Raw genomic sequence first — 14130 nt, 5'->3', positions numbered from 1 at the left:
TTCTCTAACTCTGCCTTTCAAATAAATAAAAAATCCTTAAAAATGTATATTTAAAAAAAAGGAGCCTCCTTGGATTTTATGGATTTGAGGAAAAGAGTATGTGTATGGTGTTTTATAAATGCTTTTAGTAAATTTGGGAAAAACAAAGTAGTCATCTGTGTTGTTGAACTCTGTATGTACTGTTTTCCTGCATATACATATATATATATATATGTATGTATGTATGTATAAAATATGTATATGTTTTTCTCTTCATAGAGTCAACTGGATGTACCATTTAAAGTTAAAGTTGGTCACATAGGTAAGCCATATTTTTATTAGAGTGTCCTTATTTACTGGAAATACAGCCAGAATAACATGCCTATCTCTCTCCAGTATGATCATTTTAATGTTTCCGAGCATTAATTGAAAGTATCATAATCATGTGTCTTAATCCAAGTAGAGATAGTTGTGTAACTTCAAAATATTGTGAGGTTCATATATCCCACGCCGAGTACTTGATACCTAAGAAATTACTTACTTGGTGTTAAAACTTAGTTAATTGAGATCCAGAGCATTTGTCTAACAGAACTGTTAACTGTCTGGTTTTCTTAGGTTTCTGATACTGGTTACCATTGTTGTGTTGACTGGTATTGGATATGTGGTGCAAATAATAGGGTTTGGCTCATCTAGGCACTGTGGTGTGGGGCTAGGTTTTTTTTTGTGTGTGTGTGTGTGAACAAAATTTTTATTCAACTGTGGTTCAAAAATTTTTTAGAATGAATTCATTTAGATGACCAAATAGACTTTCAAAAACAAATCTTTGCCATGCAGTTCAAGTACTTCTAAGTTTCAGTTTTTTGGTAGGGTAGGATATATACCCCAGCAATGTAGTACCATAAACATGTTAATAAAAGGCTACTCAACAGTGAAAGCCTTCTATGACCAGTAACTAGATTTACACAAGTGTAAGTAAGGGATTAAACCATGCCATTCACAAGTTAACTTACCCCTGGGCTCCTTGAAGGCTTGTCAGTTTAGTCTTTGGAGGTCCCCAAATACCATTTCAAGTGTTACCATGTTACTGCTGCTGAGTAATAGTGCAAATGCTAAAACACAAAATTCAGATGGTACAGGGTTTGGAAATCATGCAGATTCAGATGCAGAAAAAAAAATAAAACAACGCAAGACCGTTTTACAGAGGAAACTGATTAACGAAACAACATGGTGATCACAAAATCTAAAAGGATGATTTCATTTATAAACACACAACTTGCAAAATGACAAACCTGTTTATCATAATCTGATTAGGTAAGGGCATTATGTAAACTACCAACACATATATTATCATAATCTTCCAATTAAAAAATGAGAATCAGTAGTTACATAGAAAGTACAACCAAGAATCAATGTATTATTACTTTCACATACTTAACAACGCACGTGAGAGTCTGATCTGAGTGCTGTAAGTGGTTTCACTCAACATCACTACACGCCCCCAGCTCTGGTGGGCAAAAGCCCGTTTCACTTGACAGACAGCCTACCCTGCTAGTTTTTAAAGCTATCAGGCTTCTTAATGGATTTTAGGCACAAGAAAATTTGTGGTTTCTTCTCCTTTATCCCTATTGCAATTAATTGCACTTTTCAAATCCCCAACTAGAAAGGTGCTGAGGTTCCCTTGTTTCCAGTTGATGTGCTTTGCTACAAAGCACTGGAAATCAATCACTATTGCTTTGCCCACACCCCCACATAAAAGATTTTCAAAGTCATGCTTTCCCAGTGAAGACCATACAAGGCCATGTGAATACAGAGCATCAGAGGCACTGAGACAACACTGGAGGGTACTACTTACCATGTTAGGTGTGGGCACCCAGACTAGATTTTGAAGAAGGAGGAAAAAAAAAACTTTTCACTTTGGACAATGCAAGAATGAATAACAATTAAGTCTGGGTGTCAGGTGTCAAGGCCTGACAGATGATGAATCCATCTGACTTGAGACAACTTTTCAAATTAGTTTATTTGAAGCAAAATAAACTACTACCAAGAAACTTTATCAAAGTTCTATCTCAAAAGGGTCAAAAAAGGGGAATTAACTGCTATGAATTCTTTGCATTCAGGGCTGCAAAACAAAGACATATTATTTAAATCAGTTTTATTTAAGAATTTCCAACATTGACAACTCTTATAAAAAGCATCCAAGCACAGTACACAGAACTGCAGCAAACAGCATTCTTATGGGTAGCTAACAGACATTTGAACTTCCACCCTTCTTGGAGACACCTGAGCTCACTGGGGAACTCTGCTTCCAGGTACTCCTGCAAAGCACAGCACAAGCTCAGTCCATGTTCTCACCCCAGCAGCTTCAGTTCACATGACCACGCTTGCAGATCAGTAACAGGAGAAACACACACTATACAGCATTCACAGCAGTTGACAAAGGGGCAGGGGAAATACAAGTATCGTTTCGCTTAACACATTCAGTTAATGTGGGTTATCAAAGAACAAAACTCACTTAAAGTCTTCCAACAGATGGGGATGTTCTTTGAATGCAAAAAACATTTGTACATTATTTGCTGTCAGTGCTTTCTGCACACTCTTGCACCAAAGCCACAGGATTGAGAGACACATCTTGCCAAGATAAAAAATATCCATTGTGGCCGGTGCCGCGGCTCACTAGGCTAATCCTCCGCCTTGCGGCGCCGGCACACCAGGTTCTAGCCCCAGTCGGGGCGCCGGATTCTGTCCTGGTTGCCCCTCTTCCAGGCCAGCTCTCTGCTGTGGCCAGGGAGTGCAGTGGAGGATGGCCCAAGTGCTTGGGCCCTGCACCCTATGGGAGACCAGGATAAGTACCTGGCTCCTGCCATTGGATCAGCGCGGTGTGCTGGCCGCAGGGCTGGCCGCGGCGGCCATTGGAGGGTGAACCAACGGCAAAGGAAGACCTTTCTCTCTGTCTCTCTCTCTCACTGTCCACTCTGCCTGTCAAAAAAAAAAAAAAAATCCGTTGTGCACCCCCAAGTCTCTGCACGCGCTCTCTCATTCCCTCACTCATACTAGCCTTTCATGCCTTGGCACCACCATCAATTCCACACAAGGTTTCAAAAGTTCAAACAGCCTTCTGGTTCCATATCACAGTGGGGCTAGTTTGAAAACTAATTTTTGCCCTGAAAGTTTGTCTGGATTTCCAGGAGATATTGTGCTATCTTTTGTTATGTATTATTTTGCCAGTGTATATACTTATATTTTAAATGTATTAGTTGAGTAGAAGCTGACTGGAATGTAAGGCTTTAACGTGTTTAGTAAAAACTTGTCTGCCAGGATTCATAAATTATGTTTTTTTTTTTTTTTTAAGATTTATTTATTTGAAAGGCAGAGTTATAGAAAGGGGTTGGGGGGAAGAGAGAGAGAGAGAGACAGACAGACAGACAGACTTCCATTACCTGGTTCAGTCACCATATGGCCACAATGGTCAGGGCTGGGCCAGGCCTAGGCCAGGAGCCAGGAGCTTCTTCCGGGTCTCCCATGTGGATGCAGGGGTCCAAGCAGTTGCTGCCAACCCTTCCCCCTCCCCGGCACCAAGCAGGGTGTTGGATTAGGAGTGTAGCAGCTGGAATTTGAAGCAGTGTCCATGTGTGATGCTGGCATTGCAGGTGGTGACTTAACGTGTAATGACACAACACTGGCCCCTGTGTGGTAGTTTTACTGCTTTGAATTTTGTGCAAGATGATAGGATATTTAGTTTAGATGTTTGGAATATTTTAGTTACACAGATAGTGTTTGTAGTAGAGCTTTCTTTTTCTTTTATTTAATAAATATAAATTTCAAAAGTACAACTTTCAGATTATAGCAGCTTTTCCCCCCATAACCACCCTCCAACCCACAAAGCATCCCATCTACTCGCTCTTCCATCCCATTCTTCGTTAAGATACATTTCAAATTATCCTTATATACACAAGGTCTACTTAGTATATACTAAGTAAAAATTTCAACATATTGCACCACACAGTCACACAAGGTATAAAGTACTGTTTGAATACTAGTTTTACCATTAATTCACATAGTACAACACATTAAGGACAGAGATCCTACATGGGGAGCAGGTGCACAGTGACTCCCATTGTTGATTTAACAATTGACACTCTTGTGTTACCAAGGCTATGGAAGCCTCTTGAGCTCACAAACACCGACCTTATTTAGACAAGACCATAATCAAAGTGAAACTTCTCTCCTCCCTTCAGAGAAAGGTACTTCCTTCTTTGATGGCCCTGTTCTTTCCGCTGGGATCACACAATCACACAGAGATCTTTCATTTAGGTGGTTTTGTTTTTTTTTTTTGTTTGTTTGTTTTTTTTTTTTTTTTGCCAGAGTGTCTTGACTTTCCATGCCTGCAAAACTCTCATGGGTTTTTTAGCCAGATCTGAATGCCTTAAGGGCTGATTCTGAGGCCAGTGTGCTGTTTAGAGCATTTGTCATTCTATGAGTGTGCTGTGTATCCTGCTTCCCATGTTGGATCGTTCTCTCCTTTTTAAGTCTATCAGTTATTATTAGCAGACACTGGTCTTATTTATGTGATCCTTTTGACACTTAATCTTATCTTTATGATCAATTGTGAACTTAAACTGATCAGTAGTAGAGCTTTTTATAATTTTATAGAAGCCATATCACTGGGGAACAGAGTATTCTGAATTCTTACATAAATTTCAATAAAATCTTCACAATTTTGTGTACTGCAATTATGACTAGTTTCAGCCCATGTATCATAGAAAGTTTTTGTCATTTTATATTGCTAAGACTAAAATTCTATGTATTCTGTATATTCCAATATAAAGAGAATTTAGCATAAGTAGGAGGGGAATAACATCCATTTTTTTTAATCTAACATTTTAATTTTTGCCCATTTCTTAAATTTTTACAAAAAGATTTATTTATCTGAAAGAGATATAGACAGGAGAGATAGGGAAGGAGAGAGAGGAAGAGAGAGAAATACGCAAAGATATCTTTCTTCTGCTGGGTCCACTCCTCAAAATGACCACAATGGCCAGAGCTGTTCCAGGCCAAAGGCAGGAACCTAGAAGTCCATCTGAGTCTTCCACTTGAGTGGCAGTGTCCCAAACACTTTGACCATCTTCTGCTGCTTTCTCAGGTAGATTAGCAAGGAAATAGAAGGATTAGTATCAGAAGTAGAATAGCTGGGACTGAAACTTTTACCCATATGGGATGCCAGCATTGTAGGTGGCAGCTTAACCTATTGTTAACAACACTGACCCCATAGAACCTATCATTCTTTAGTATCATGACTTAATTTTTATTTTCTACCTGACACTAAATTTCTTGAGAAGTCAGTTTATATTTATTATATCTTTATCACTTAGCATATTACTTACCATACAGTTGGGGCACAGTTTGTTGATTGAAAGAAGTACATGTTTGCTATTGTGTGGTACAGTAGTACAGTCAGTTTTATAGCAATGTGTTGTCTCCTTACTGTTACTGGGTATCATTAGACTTTTTCTTTTTTGGTTTTTGAAGAGTTATTAATGTATTTGAAAGGCAATTATAGAGAGACAGAGATGACTTCTATCTGCTAGTTCATTCTCCAAATATCTGCAATGGTGGGGGTTGTTCTAAGCCAAAGTTAGGAACCTAGAGTACCATCTGTGGGTGGCAGAGGCCCAAGCATTTGGGCCATCCTCTGCTGCCTTTCCAGGCACATAAGTAGGAAGCTGAATCAGAATAAGAGCAGCTGGCGTTTGAACCAGCACTCTGATGGGGGATGGTGGTGTCGCTGGTGGTGGCGTTACCTTCTGTGCTACAACACCTGCCCTAGTCATATTTTTCTTTTAAAGATCTCTTCTAATACCTGATAGAAATAGGGTGATAGTAAATATAGGTCGAATGAATAATTTGCCCTCTTTTTTTAAAATATAGGTAATCTTAAGCTTATAATTCCTTGGAAAAACCTTTATACTCAACCAGTTGAAGCTGTATTGGAAGAAATTTATTTACTCATAGTGCCTTCTTCTAGTAAGTAACATTTTTAAAATTATAATTTGTTATTCTTTTTGCTGATAGAATGTCTTTATATTTGCTAATTATGCTTTTTGAAGTATTTTGGGATAATTTGAGATTATTAATATATATTATGTTTAATATATATGAATATATTTTTAAAGATTTATTTATTTGAAAGGCAGAGTTAACCAATAAAGAGGGAGAGACAGAGAGAAAGATCTTCTATTCATTAGTTCAATCTCCAAATGGCCCCAGTGCCTAGAGTTGCGCTGATCTAAAGCCAGGAGCTTCTTCCTGGTTTGCCACATCGGTGCAGGGGCCCAAGTACCCGGGCCATCCTCTGCTGCTTTTCCAGGTGCATGAGCAGAGAGCTGGATTGGAAGCAGAGCAGCTGGGACTCAAACCTCTGCACATATGGGATGTAGGCTCTGCCCACTATGCCTCAGCATTGGCCTTGAGATATTTTAGTATTTGAGCTTGGAATTTGTTTATTCACATTAAACTGGATTTTAGTCCAGTGTTTTGCGGACTTTGAATCACTGATTATTTTCAAGGATTTTTTTGAATGCATATGTTTAAATTCAAAGAAATTAATATTCTTCCTTTTTATGTTTCTCACAGGAATAAAATATGATCCTTTAAAAGAAGAAAAACAACTCATGGAAGCAAAGCAACGGGAATTAAAAAGAATAGAAGAAGCAAAACAAAAAGTAGTTGATCAAGGTAAAGAAAAACCAAAGCAGTTGTAATAACCAATGGAGAAATGACCTAAATATTTATCATAATAGAATATTATTTTTTTTTGGAGCAACTGAGATTGTTTAACAAATATGAGAGAATATTATTACATAGAGTATTTTAATGTAGTTTGTATATTTTGTTATGTGTATAGGAGTTTTACCTGACAGAAATTTATCTTAAAGTAAATAATATATCTGGTGTATATAGGTGAGGTCACTTTTTATAAATAACAATTAATTTATCAAGTATGTTTTCTTACATTTATAGCTTTTGCTTTTTTATTCTGTTGCCAATTCTGTCCTCTGTTGAAGATAATTCAGTTCCTTGATACTTTTCCCTCAGTGTGTTTATTTCCCCCTTTCATCTTTTCCTGTTCAACATAGCCCACATGGTTGATTCCTACAATCTTTTCATCACTGGAAAAGCTGCCATGCAGAAATGAAATTCTTTTCCACTTGTCCTCTGATCGTTGTGGTGGGAAAGGGATAGTTGTGTGGTTGCTGGGCTGGGAATGGAAGGGTACCCAAATGTTGAGTTGCTCATTATGTAGACTTTGAAGCAGTTCTTATGTTATCTCCTCCCTCCATCATCATGTTCCCTGTTGGCAATTTTTCTTTGTGTGGGATCTCTAGTTCCCGAATACTTCCAGGGTTCCATTTTTTTTCGCTCATCTTGTGCTTCATTGGCCTTTCTTTCTGTGGGCATTTAGGATCAAGTTCCTTTATCTCTGCCTAGTTGGTAAGGTCATCTTCTTGCCAGCTTCAAAATTTTTGTTGTTATTCAGATGTTCTTTTTCTTGTCTTCTTCCTTTTTGTCTTGGGCATTTATCCATCCCTCCTCCCCCCCCCCCCCCGCCTTTTTTTTTTGACAGGCAGAGTAGACAGAGAGACAGAGAGAAAGGTCTTCCTTTGCCGTTGGTTCACCCTCCAATGGCCGCCGCGGCCGCGCGCTGTGGCCGGCACACCGTGCTGATCCGATGGCAGGAGCCAGGTACTTATCCTGGTCTCCCATAGGGTGCAGGGCCCAAGCACTTGGGCCATCCTCCACTGCACTCCCTGGCCACAGCAGAGAGCTGGCCTGGAAGAGGGGCAACCGGGACAGAATCCGGTGCCCCGACTGGGACTAGAACCCGGTGTGCTGGCGCCACAAGGCAGAGGATTAGCCTAGTGAGCTGCGGCGCTGGCCTCATTTTTCCCCCTTTATTTTGGCTTTCATGAGATTTTTAATGAGAAATACAGAAGTGCATACAATGTACATATTTAATCAGAATTCCCTCATATTTATACCTAAGTCTAAAATATAAATGTTTAATCATGCTTAAAAATAATTGGTGATAACCATATTGTTTTTAGGATGAAATTTAAATTCTTTAGCAAGATATATAAAAACCCTGATGACTTAAATCTTCCCTATCTATCCAGCCTCATAACTGGCCCTAAATCTTACCTCTTTTCTTTGCTCAAGCCATACTGACCTACTTGCATTTTACTGAATATGCCAAGTTCTCTGCATACTGTATTTCACTTGATACCTTTTCAGTATACCAGTTACTAGTGGTAGGATTATAGTTTAGGCTATATGGCATGGATGAGAGTCCCTGAAACAGCATTACAGAATGAGAAAGAAGAATGGTTCTGGCATTGAGCTTTCAAGAAGTCCAAAATGTAGTGATTGAAGAGAGGAAGAAAACAGACCAAAGGAAAGAAGGTCAAATAGAGTGGCTATGGGGCCAACGTTGTGGTGCAATGGGTTAAGCTGCCGTCTTCAGTGCCGGCATCCCATATGAGTGCCAGTTCATGTCCTGGCTTCCCCACTTCCTATCCAGATCCCTGATAATGCACCTGGAAAAGCAGTGGAAGATGGCCCAAGTTCTTGGGCCTCTGCACCCACACAGGAGATGTGGATGAAGCTCCTGGCCATTGTGGCCATTTTGGGAGTTAACCACTGGATGGTAGATCTCTCTTCCTCTGTCTCTCCTTGTGTAACTCTGCCTTTCAAATAAATAAATAAATCTATTTTTTGTGCCATCTCACTAGTCCAAGTGATCAATTTCAGTTCGCAGTTGATCACACTGATATGTCTAAGAGTCAAAGGGATCACACAAACAAGACTAGTGTCTGCTAATACTAACTGATAGAATCAAAAAGGGAGAGAACGAGCCAACATGGGAAGCGGGATACACAGCAGACTCATAGAATGGCAGATGTCCTAAATAGCACTCTGGCCTCAGAATCAGCCCTTAAGGCATGCAGATATGGCTGAAAAGCCCATGAGAGTATTTTAGGCATGGAAAGCCAAGACACTCTGGGAAAAAAAAAAAAAAAAAGAAGAAGAAGAAGACCTAAATGGAAGATCTCTGCGAGTGAGATCCCAGTGGAAAGAACGGGGCCATCAAAGAAGTAGGTACCTTTCTGAAGGGAGGAGAGAACTTCCACTTTGACTATGACCCTGTCGCAATAAGATCGAAGTCGGCGAACTCAAAAGGCCCCCATAGCCTTGGCAACTCATGACTAGAGCCTAGGGAGATTACTGACGCCATAAACAAGAGTGTCAATTTGTTAAGTCAACAACAGGAGTCACTGTGTATTTACTTCTCATGTGGGATCTGTCCTTAGTGTGTTGTCCAATGTGAAGTAATGCTATAACTAGTACTGAAACAGTATTTTACACTTTGTGTTTCTGTGTGGGTGCAAACTGATGAAATCTTTACTTAATATATACTTAATTGATCTTCTGTATATAAAGATAATTGAAAATGAATCTTGATGTGAATGGGAGAGGGAGTGGGAGATGGGAGGGGTGCGAGTGGGAGGGAAATTATGGGGGGGGAAGCCATTGTAATCCATAAACTGTGCTTTGGAAATTTATATTTACTAAATAAAAGTTAAAAAAAAATCTTTAAAAAAAAGAGTGGCAGCATAAGTATGAAGGAATTTATAGCTTATGGTTTCGTGGGAAAAAGATTTTAAGATCCAAAGAATGTCAGATTCTGATGAGATAGCAAATAAGTGTAGGTTATTGATCACTGTAGAGGTAGTTATATTGATTGGAATCATGATAGCACAGAAGGAATTACATTCTTGGAGCTTGTCTTTCTTCCAAAACTGGAGGTTAGGTTATCCACTAAAGGAGAAAGAGCAGTGGTAAGGTTGTTGAAATGTTGAGGAGAAACAGATTTTAAAATAATTGTCCTCCAGAGTATGAACATGTTAATCAGAGAAATATAGTAAGGTCGTGGGTAGGATGAAGGTGGTGACAACTAGTTTAAAATTCCAGTCTGTCATGCAGTGGTTTTTGTCATCTAGAAATCACTGGCAACATGTAAGTATAACTATGTTTTTATATAACAAAAAGCAGCTGATTTTATTCATGGCTAGGTCTTTATTGATGGGAAAATGAGGGGAAAAAAGAGCCGTGTAGTTAAAGGTGGTGAAATAATGTACAGTAGTTCCCCTCTTCCACGAGTGATAAATGTTTCAAGACTGCCAGCAGGTGTGTGAGATCTTGGTTAGTACCAATTCCAATGTATAGGTTTTTTCCTATATACACATTGCTCAAGAAAGTTTAATTTATAAATTAGGCACAGTGTCTTCAGGCAGTGGTTTTACCTGCTATGTTCTAATGCTGGTCCCTCTTTGGCACTTTTTTTTTTTTTTTTCAGATTTACTTATTTATTTGAAAGACAAAGTTACATAGAGAGAAGTCTTACATCTACTGATTCACTCCCCAATTGGCCACAATGGCCGGAGCTGGGCTGATCTGAAGCTAAGAGCCAAGAGCTTCTTCCGGGTCTCCCATGTGGGTGCAGGGTCCCAAGGACTTGGGCCATCTTCTGCTGCTTTCCCAGGCCATAGCAGGGAGCTGGATCAGAAGTAGAACAGCAAGGTCTTGAACCGGTGCCCATATAGGATGCCGGCACTTCAAGCGGTGGCTTTACCTGCTATGCAACAGCGCTGGCCCCTCTTTGGCACTTTTAAAATAGGAAAGGCATAGTAATTAGTGGTTATTAGAGATTTTTTTTTTAAATTAGGAACCTCAATTCTTTATTCTTTTTGCTTCCCTGGAAAATATTGAAATGAGAGTTAATATTTTCTGAAAATGAGACAGGTGATGAACTTATTTCATCCTTATTTTGAAGGAGCAGGAAGATTCTTTTTATTTCCTATTTTGTATTCACTAGGGAGAGGTGCATACAGTATTCAGCTATTTTATACTTTTTAGCTTGGATAAGTTTGAGTAGTCTGCTTAATTTTAATTGAGAGTCCTGTTTTGTTGCTAATACTGACTTTTCTAATTTAAGCTTATTACAATACTTACCCTAATAAATTTCATTGTTTTCTATACCTTTATGTACTTAACCATAGTTCATTGATAAATTATAAAATTTAAATGCCAGCAAGTTTTGTATGGTTGATTTTATTGTCATCGAACAAGAAATTAGCTTTTGAAAAAATTCTGTATTTAGTGGCCTTTGAAAGACTTTTGGAAAGCTGGTTATTAGTGTTCTGTTTATAAGTATATATTTTTTTCTTTAATAAGGCAACATAAGTATGTTGTCTCAATGTGTGTATTATAGAGTATTTTTTCATTCATGTTAAAAAAAGAATGTTTATACTTATAGGAAATCCTCCAGAGGAAAAACAGGACACATTTGTAGAAAAACTAGTTACTCAGATCATAAAAAATCTTCAAGTGAAAATTTCTGATATCCATATTCGTTATGAAGATGATGTAAGTATTATGTAGGTGATTTAAAAAATATTCATATGTGAGTTATTTTACTGTTTATTGACACTGTAGTGACTAAACTGTTAAATATCTGAAAGTGGAGGGATTCAGAGCTGAAGATGACATGAGCTTTTTTATCTTATAGTTGTAATTTTATGTCTGTAGTGATGCATGCTTGATTATGCTTTCCTAAAATGTTCAAACATTGGATTATGAAGGAAAATGACCTGGGAGTTATGAATTTCACAACTGTGTATCTAAGATGCATAAAATATACTATATTTACCTCTTGAAAATAGCGCTGGTTGAGGAATTATTAGATCTAGACTTAACTATTTGATCTTAAATAAGGTTATTCTCAGACACATAATTAATTATTTGTCTTATAGTGCTATTGCATGTAAATCTTTTATAATCTGAGAATTACGGCAAATAGAGTATTACATGAAATTCATATGTTCATGTATTATATGATAGTTAGCATTCTAGTTTGTTTTAGGCTAACTGTAGGAACCTAAGTTAATCTGGAAAGTAATAAAATGTTTTTGTTACTTCCAAGAAAATGAACTTTTTCTATAAAATGAATTTTGTCTACTAAATTTGTGAGTAAAATTTCCTGTTTTTCCTCTTTAGATCACAAATCGAGACAAACCACTGTCATTTGGTATTTCCCTTCAGAATCTGAGCATGCAGGTACTCATACTGTGTTTTAAGAAAAAAGTTAAATTCAGGCTGTTGAATACAGTTCATGTATGCCAGTATCAAAAATAGGTGTTTTCATAGAATTGGTTCCGAAAAGGCATAGACTGGATTGGAATTGAAGGGTAGCTTGATACACATTTCATAAATTGGTTGACAATCAAATTTAATTTAAAATATTAGGGCCAATTGTTGGTGATTGTGATGCTGGATACTTTGGCTTATTTGGAAAAAAATCCATTTTCAAATTTTCAATGCATAAGTACAAAATAAAAGCAATACTCATTTATGAAATGTTGATGAGCCTTGGAAAACATAAAGAAGCAGGTTATTTCCTCATGACCATTATTGATATTGTGGAGAATTTTGAAACATTTATTTGATCTTAATGGGTGGTTGCTGAATTTGTCATTTGTTACAAGTCTTAAATATTTTTGTAGGAATAAGCTCTTAGGGATAAAATTTAAACCCCTTTTGTTCTCTGTTTCCATCCATCTCTTCTTCGTCAGAGATAAACATCCTACAGTTTTACACTTTTATATATCTATTAAAATGTAAGTTTTTATAAATGTTGTAAGTTTCCTTTTTCACTTCACAATGTTTTGACATTTATCTATGTTACCATATAGTACAATTCATTCAGTTTAGGTCCTGTTTAGTATTTTGTTATGTGGTTACATTCATTTCATTCCAACAGATATCACATCTGTTGGAATTTGTGTATAATTTATTTTTAATACATGCCTCTAGAAGGGGATTCTGCATTAGAAGTAAACATGTAACACAGATCACCACCAAATTCACTGACAGAGCAGGTAGAATCATTATTCTGTCAACAAAATGACAGGTCTTAGTTCTTCTCTATCAATACACACCCTGAATAAAAATGATTAAATTCATCAGCCAAAAGACTTAGGCTGGCAGAATGGATAAAAATCCAGGACCCCACTATATGCTGCCTACAAGAAACTCACTGCTCAAAGATAAACACAAGCTGAAAGTGAAGGATTGGAAAAAGATAGACCAGGCAAATGGAAACTAAAAGCCCTCATAGCTATCCTGATATAAGATAAGACAGACTTTAAATCAAAAATTGTAAAAAGGGATAAAGGACGTTATATTTTGATAAAAGGTTATATTCAGTATGAAGACATAATAATTATAAATAAATGTGCATCCAACACAAGATCACCCAATATACACAGCAAGTACTATTAGATCTAAAGAGAACAATGGACTCAAATATAATAGTAGTGCGTAACTTCACCCTACTTTGATCAATAGACATGTCATCCAGACAAAATCAATAAAGAAATATATGAGTTGAAACATACTATCAAACAAATGGATCTAACACCAATTTACAGGACATTTCACCCAACGGCTTCAGAATATACAATCTTCTCATCAGTACATGTAATATATTCTAGGATGAACCATATATTAGGCCACAAATCAAGTCTCAGCAAATTTAAAAAGATTGAAATCATACCACGTATCTTCTCAGAGCATGAGAAATAAAACTAGAAATCAGTAACAAGAAGAGCAATAGAATCATCAAAAATACTTGGAAAATAAACCAGTGCTACTGAATGATCAGTGGATCACTGAAGAAATTAAAAAGGAAGAAGACTTTCTTGAAATAAATGAAAACAATGTATCAAAACCTGTGTAATACAGCAAAAGCAGTATTAAGAGGAAAGTTTATAGCATTAAGTGCTTATATTAAAAAAAGAGATATGTCTCAAAGATCTAATTATGCATCTTGAAGACTTAGTAAAACAAGAACCAACCAAACCTCAAATCAGTAGAAGGTGAGAAATAATAAGGCTTAGAGTAAAAATAAATGAAACAAAAAATGCAGAAGATCAACAAAACAAAAACTTGTTTTATTACATAGAAAAAAAAAAAAAACCTGTAGCCAGACAAGCAAAGAACAAAGAGAAAAAACTCAAGTAATATTAGAGATGAAAA

At 37.2% G+C, this 14130-nt stretch overlaps 1 protein-coding gene across 14 annotated transcripts in view; it reads left to right on the top strand.

Moving 5' to 3' along the window:
• VPS13A (vacuolar protein sorting 13 homolog A) overlaps window positions 1-14130 on the top strand; it is a 248424-nt gene that overhangs the window by 24008 nt on the left and 210286 nt on the right. For all 14 annotated transcript variants that reach the window (XR_011379457.1, XR_016236667.1, XR_016236666.1 and 11 more), the window contains exons 3-7: window positions 259-301; window positions 5905-6000; window positions 6610-6711; window positions 11351-11460; window positions 12091-12150. Coding sequence is in view for 9 of the 14 variants with exons in the window: in XM_051858844.3 (XP_051714804.1) it covers window positions 259-301; window positions 5905-6000; window positions 6610-6711; window positions 11351-11460; window positions 12091-12150 (411 nt within the window). In the remaining 5 variants the exon portion in view is untranslated. The remainder of the gene's footprint in view (window positions 1-258; window positions 302-5904; window positions 6001-6609; window positions 6712-11350; window positions 11461-12090; window positions 12151-14130) is intronic.

The sequence above is a fragment of the Oryctolagus cuniculus genome, chromosome 1, assembly GCF_051225735.1.
Source record: "Oryctolagus cuniculus isolate XC-2025 breed Fujian yellow rabbit chromosome 1, ASM5122573v1, whole genome shotgun sequence".
NCBI classification, from domain to species: Eukaryota; Metazoa; Chordata; class Mammalia; order Lagomorpha; family Leporidae; genus Oryctolagus; species Oryctolagus cuniculus.
Note: the sequence above shows the minus strand (reverse complement) of the source record. Positions and strands in the feature narration are given on the sequence as shown.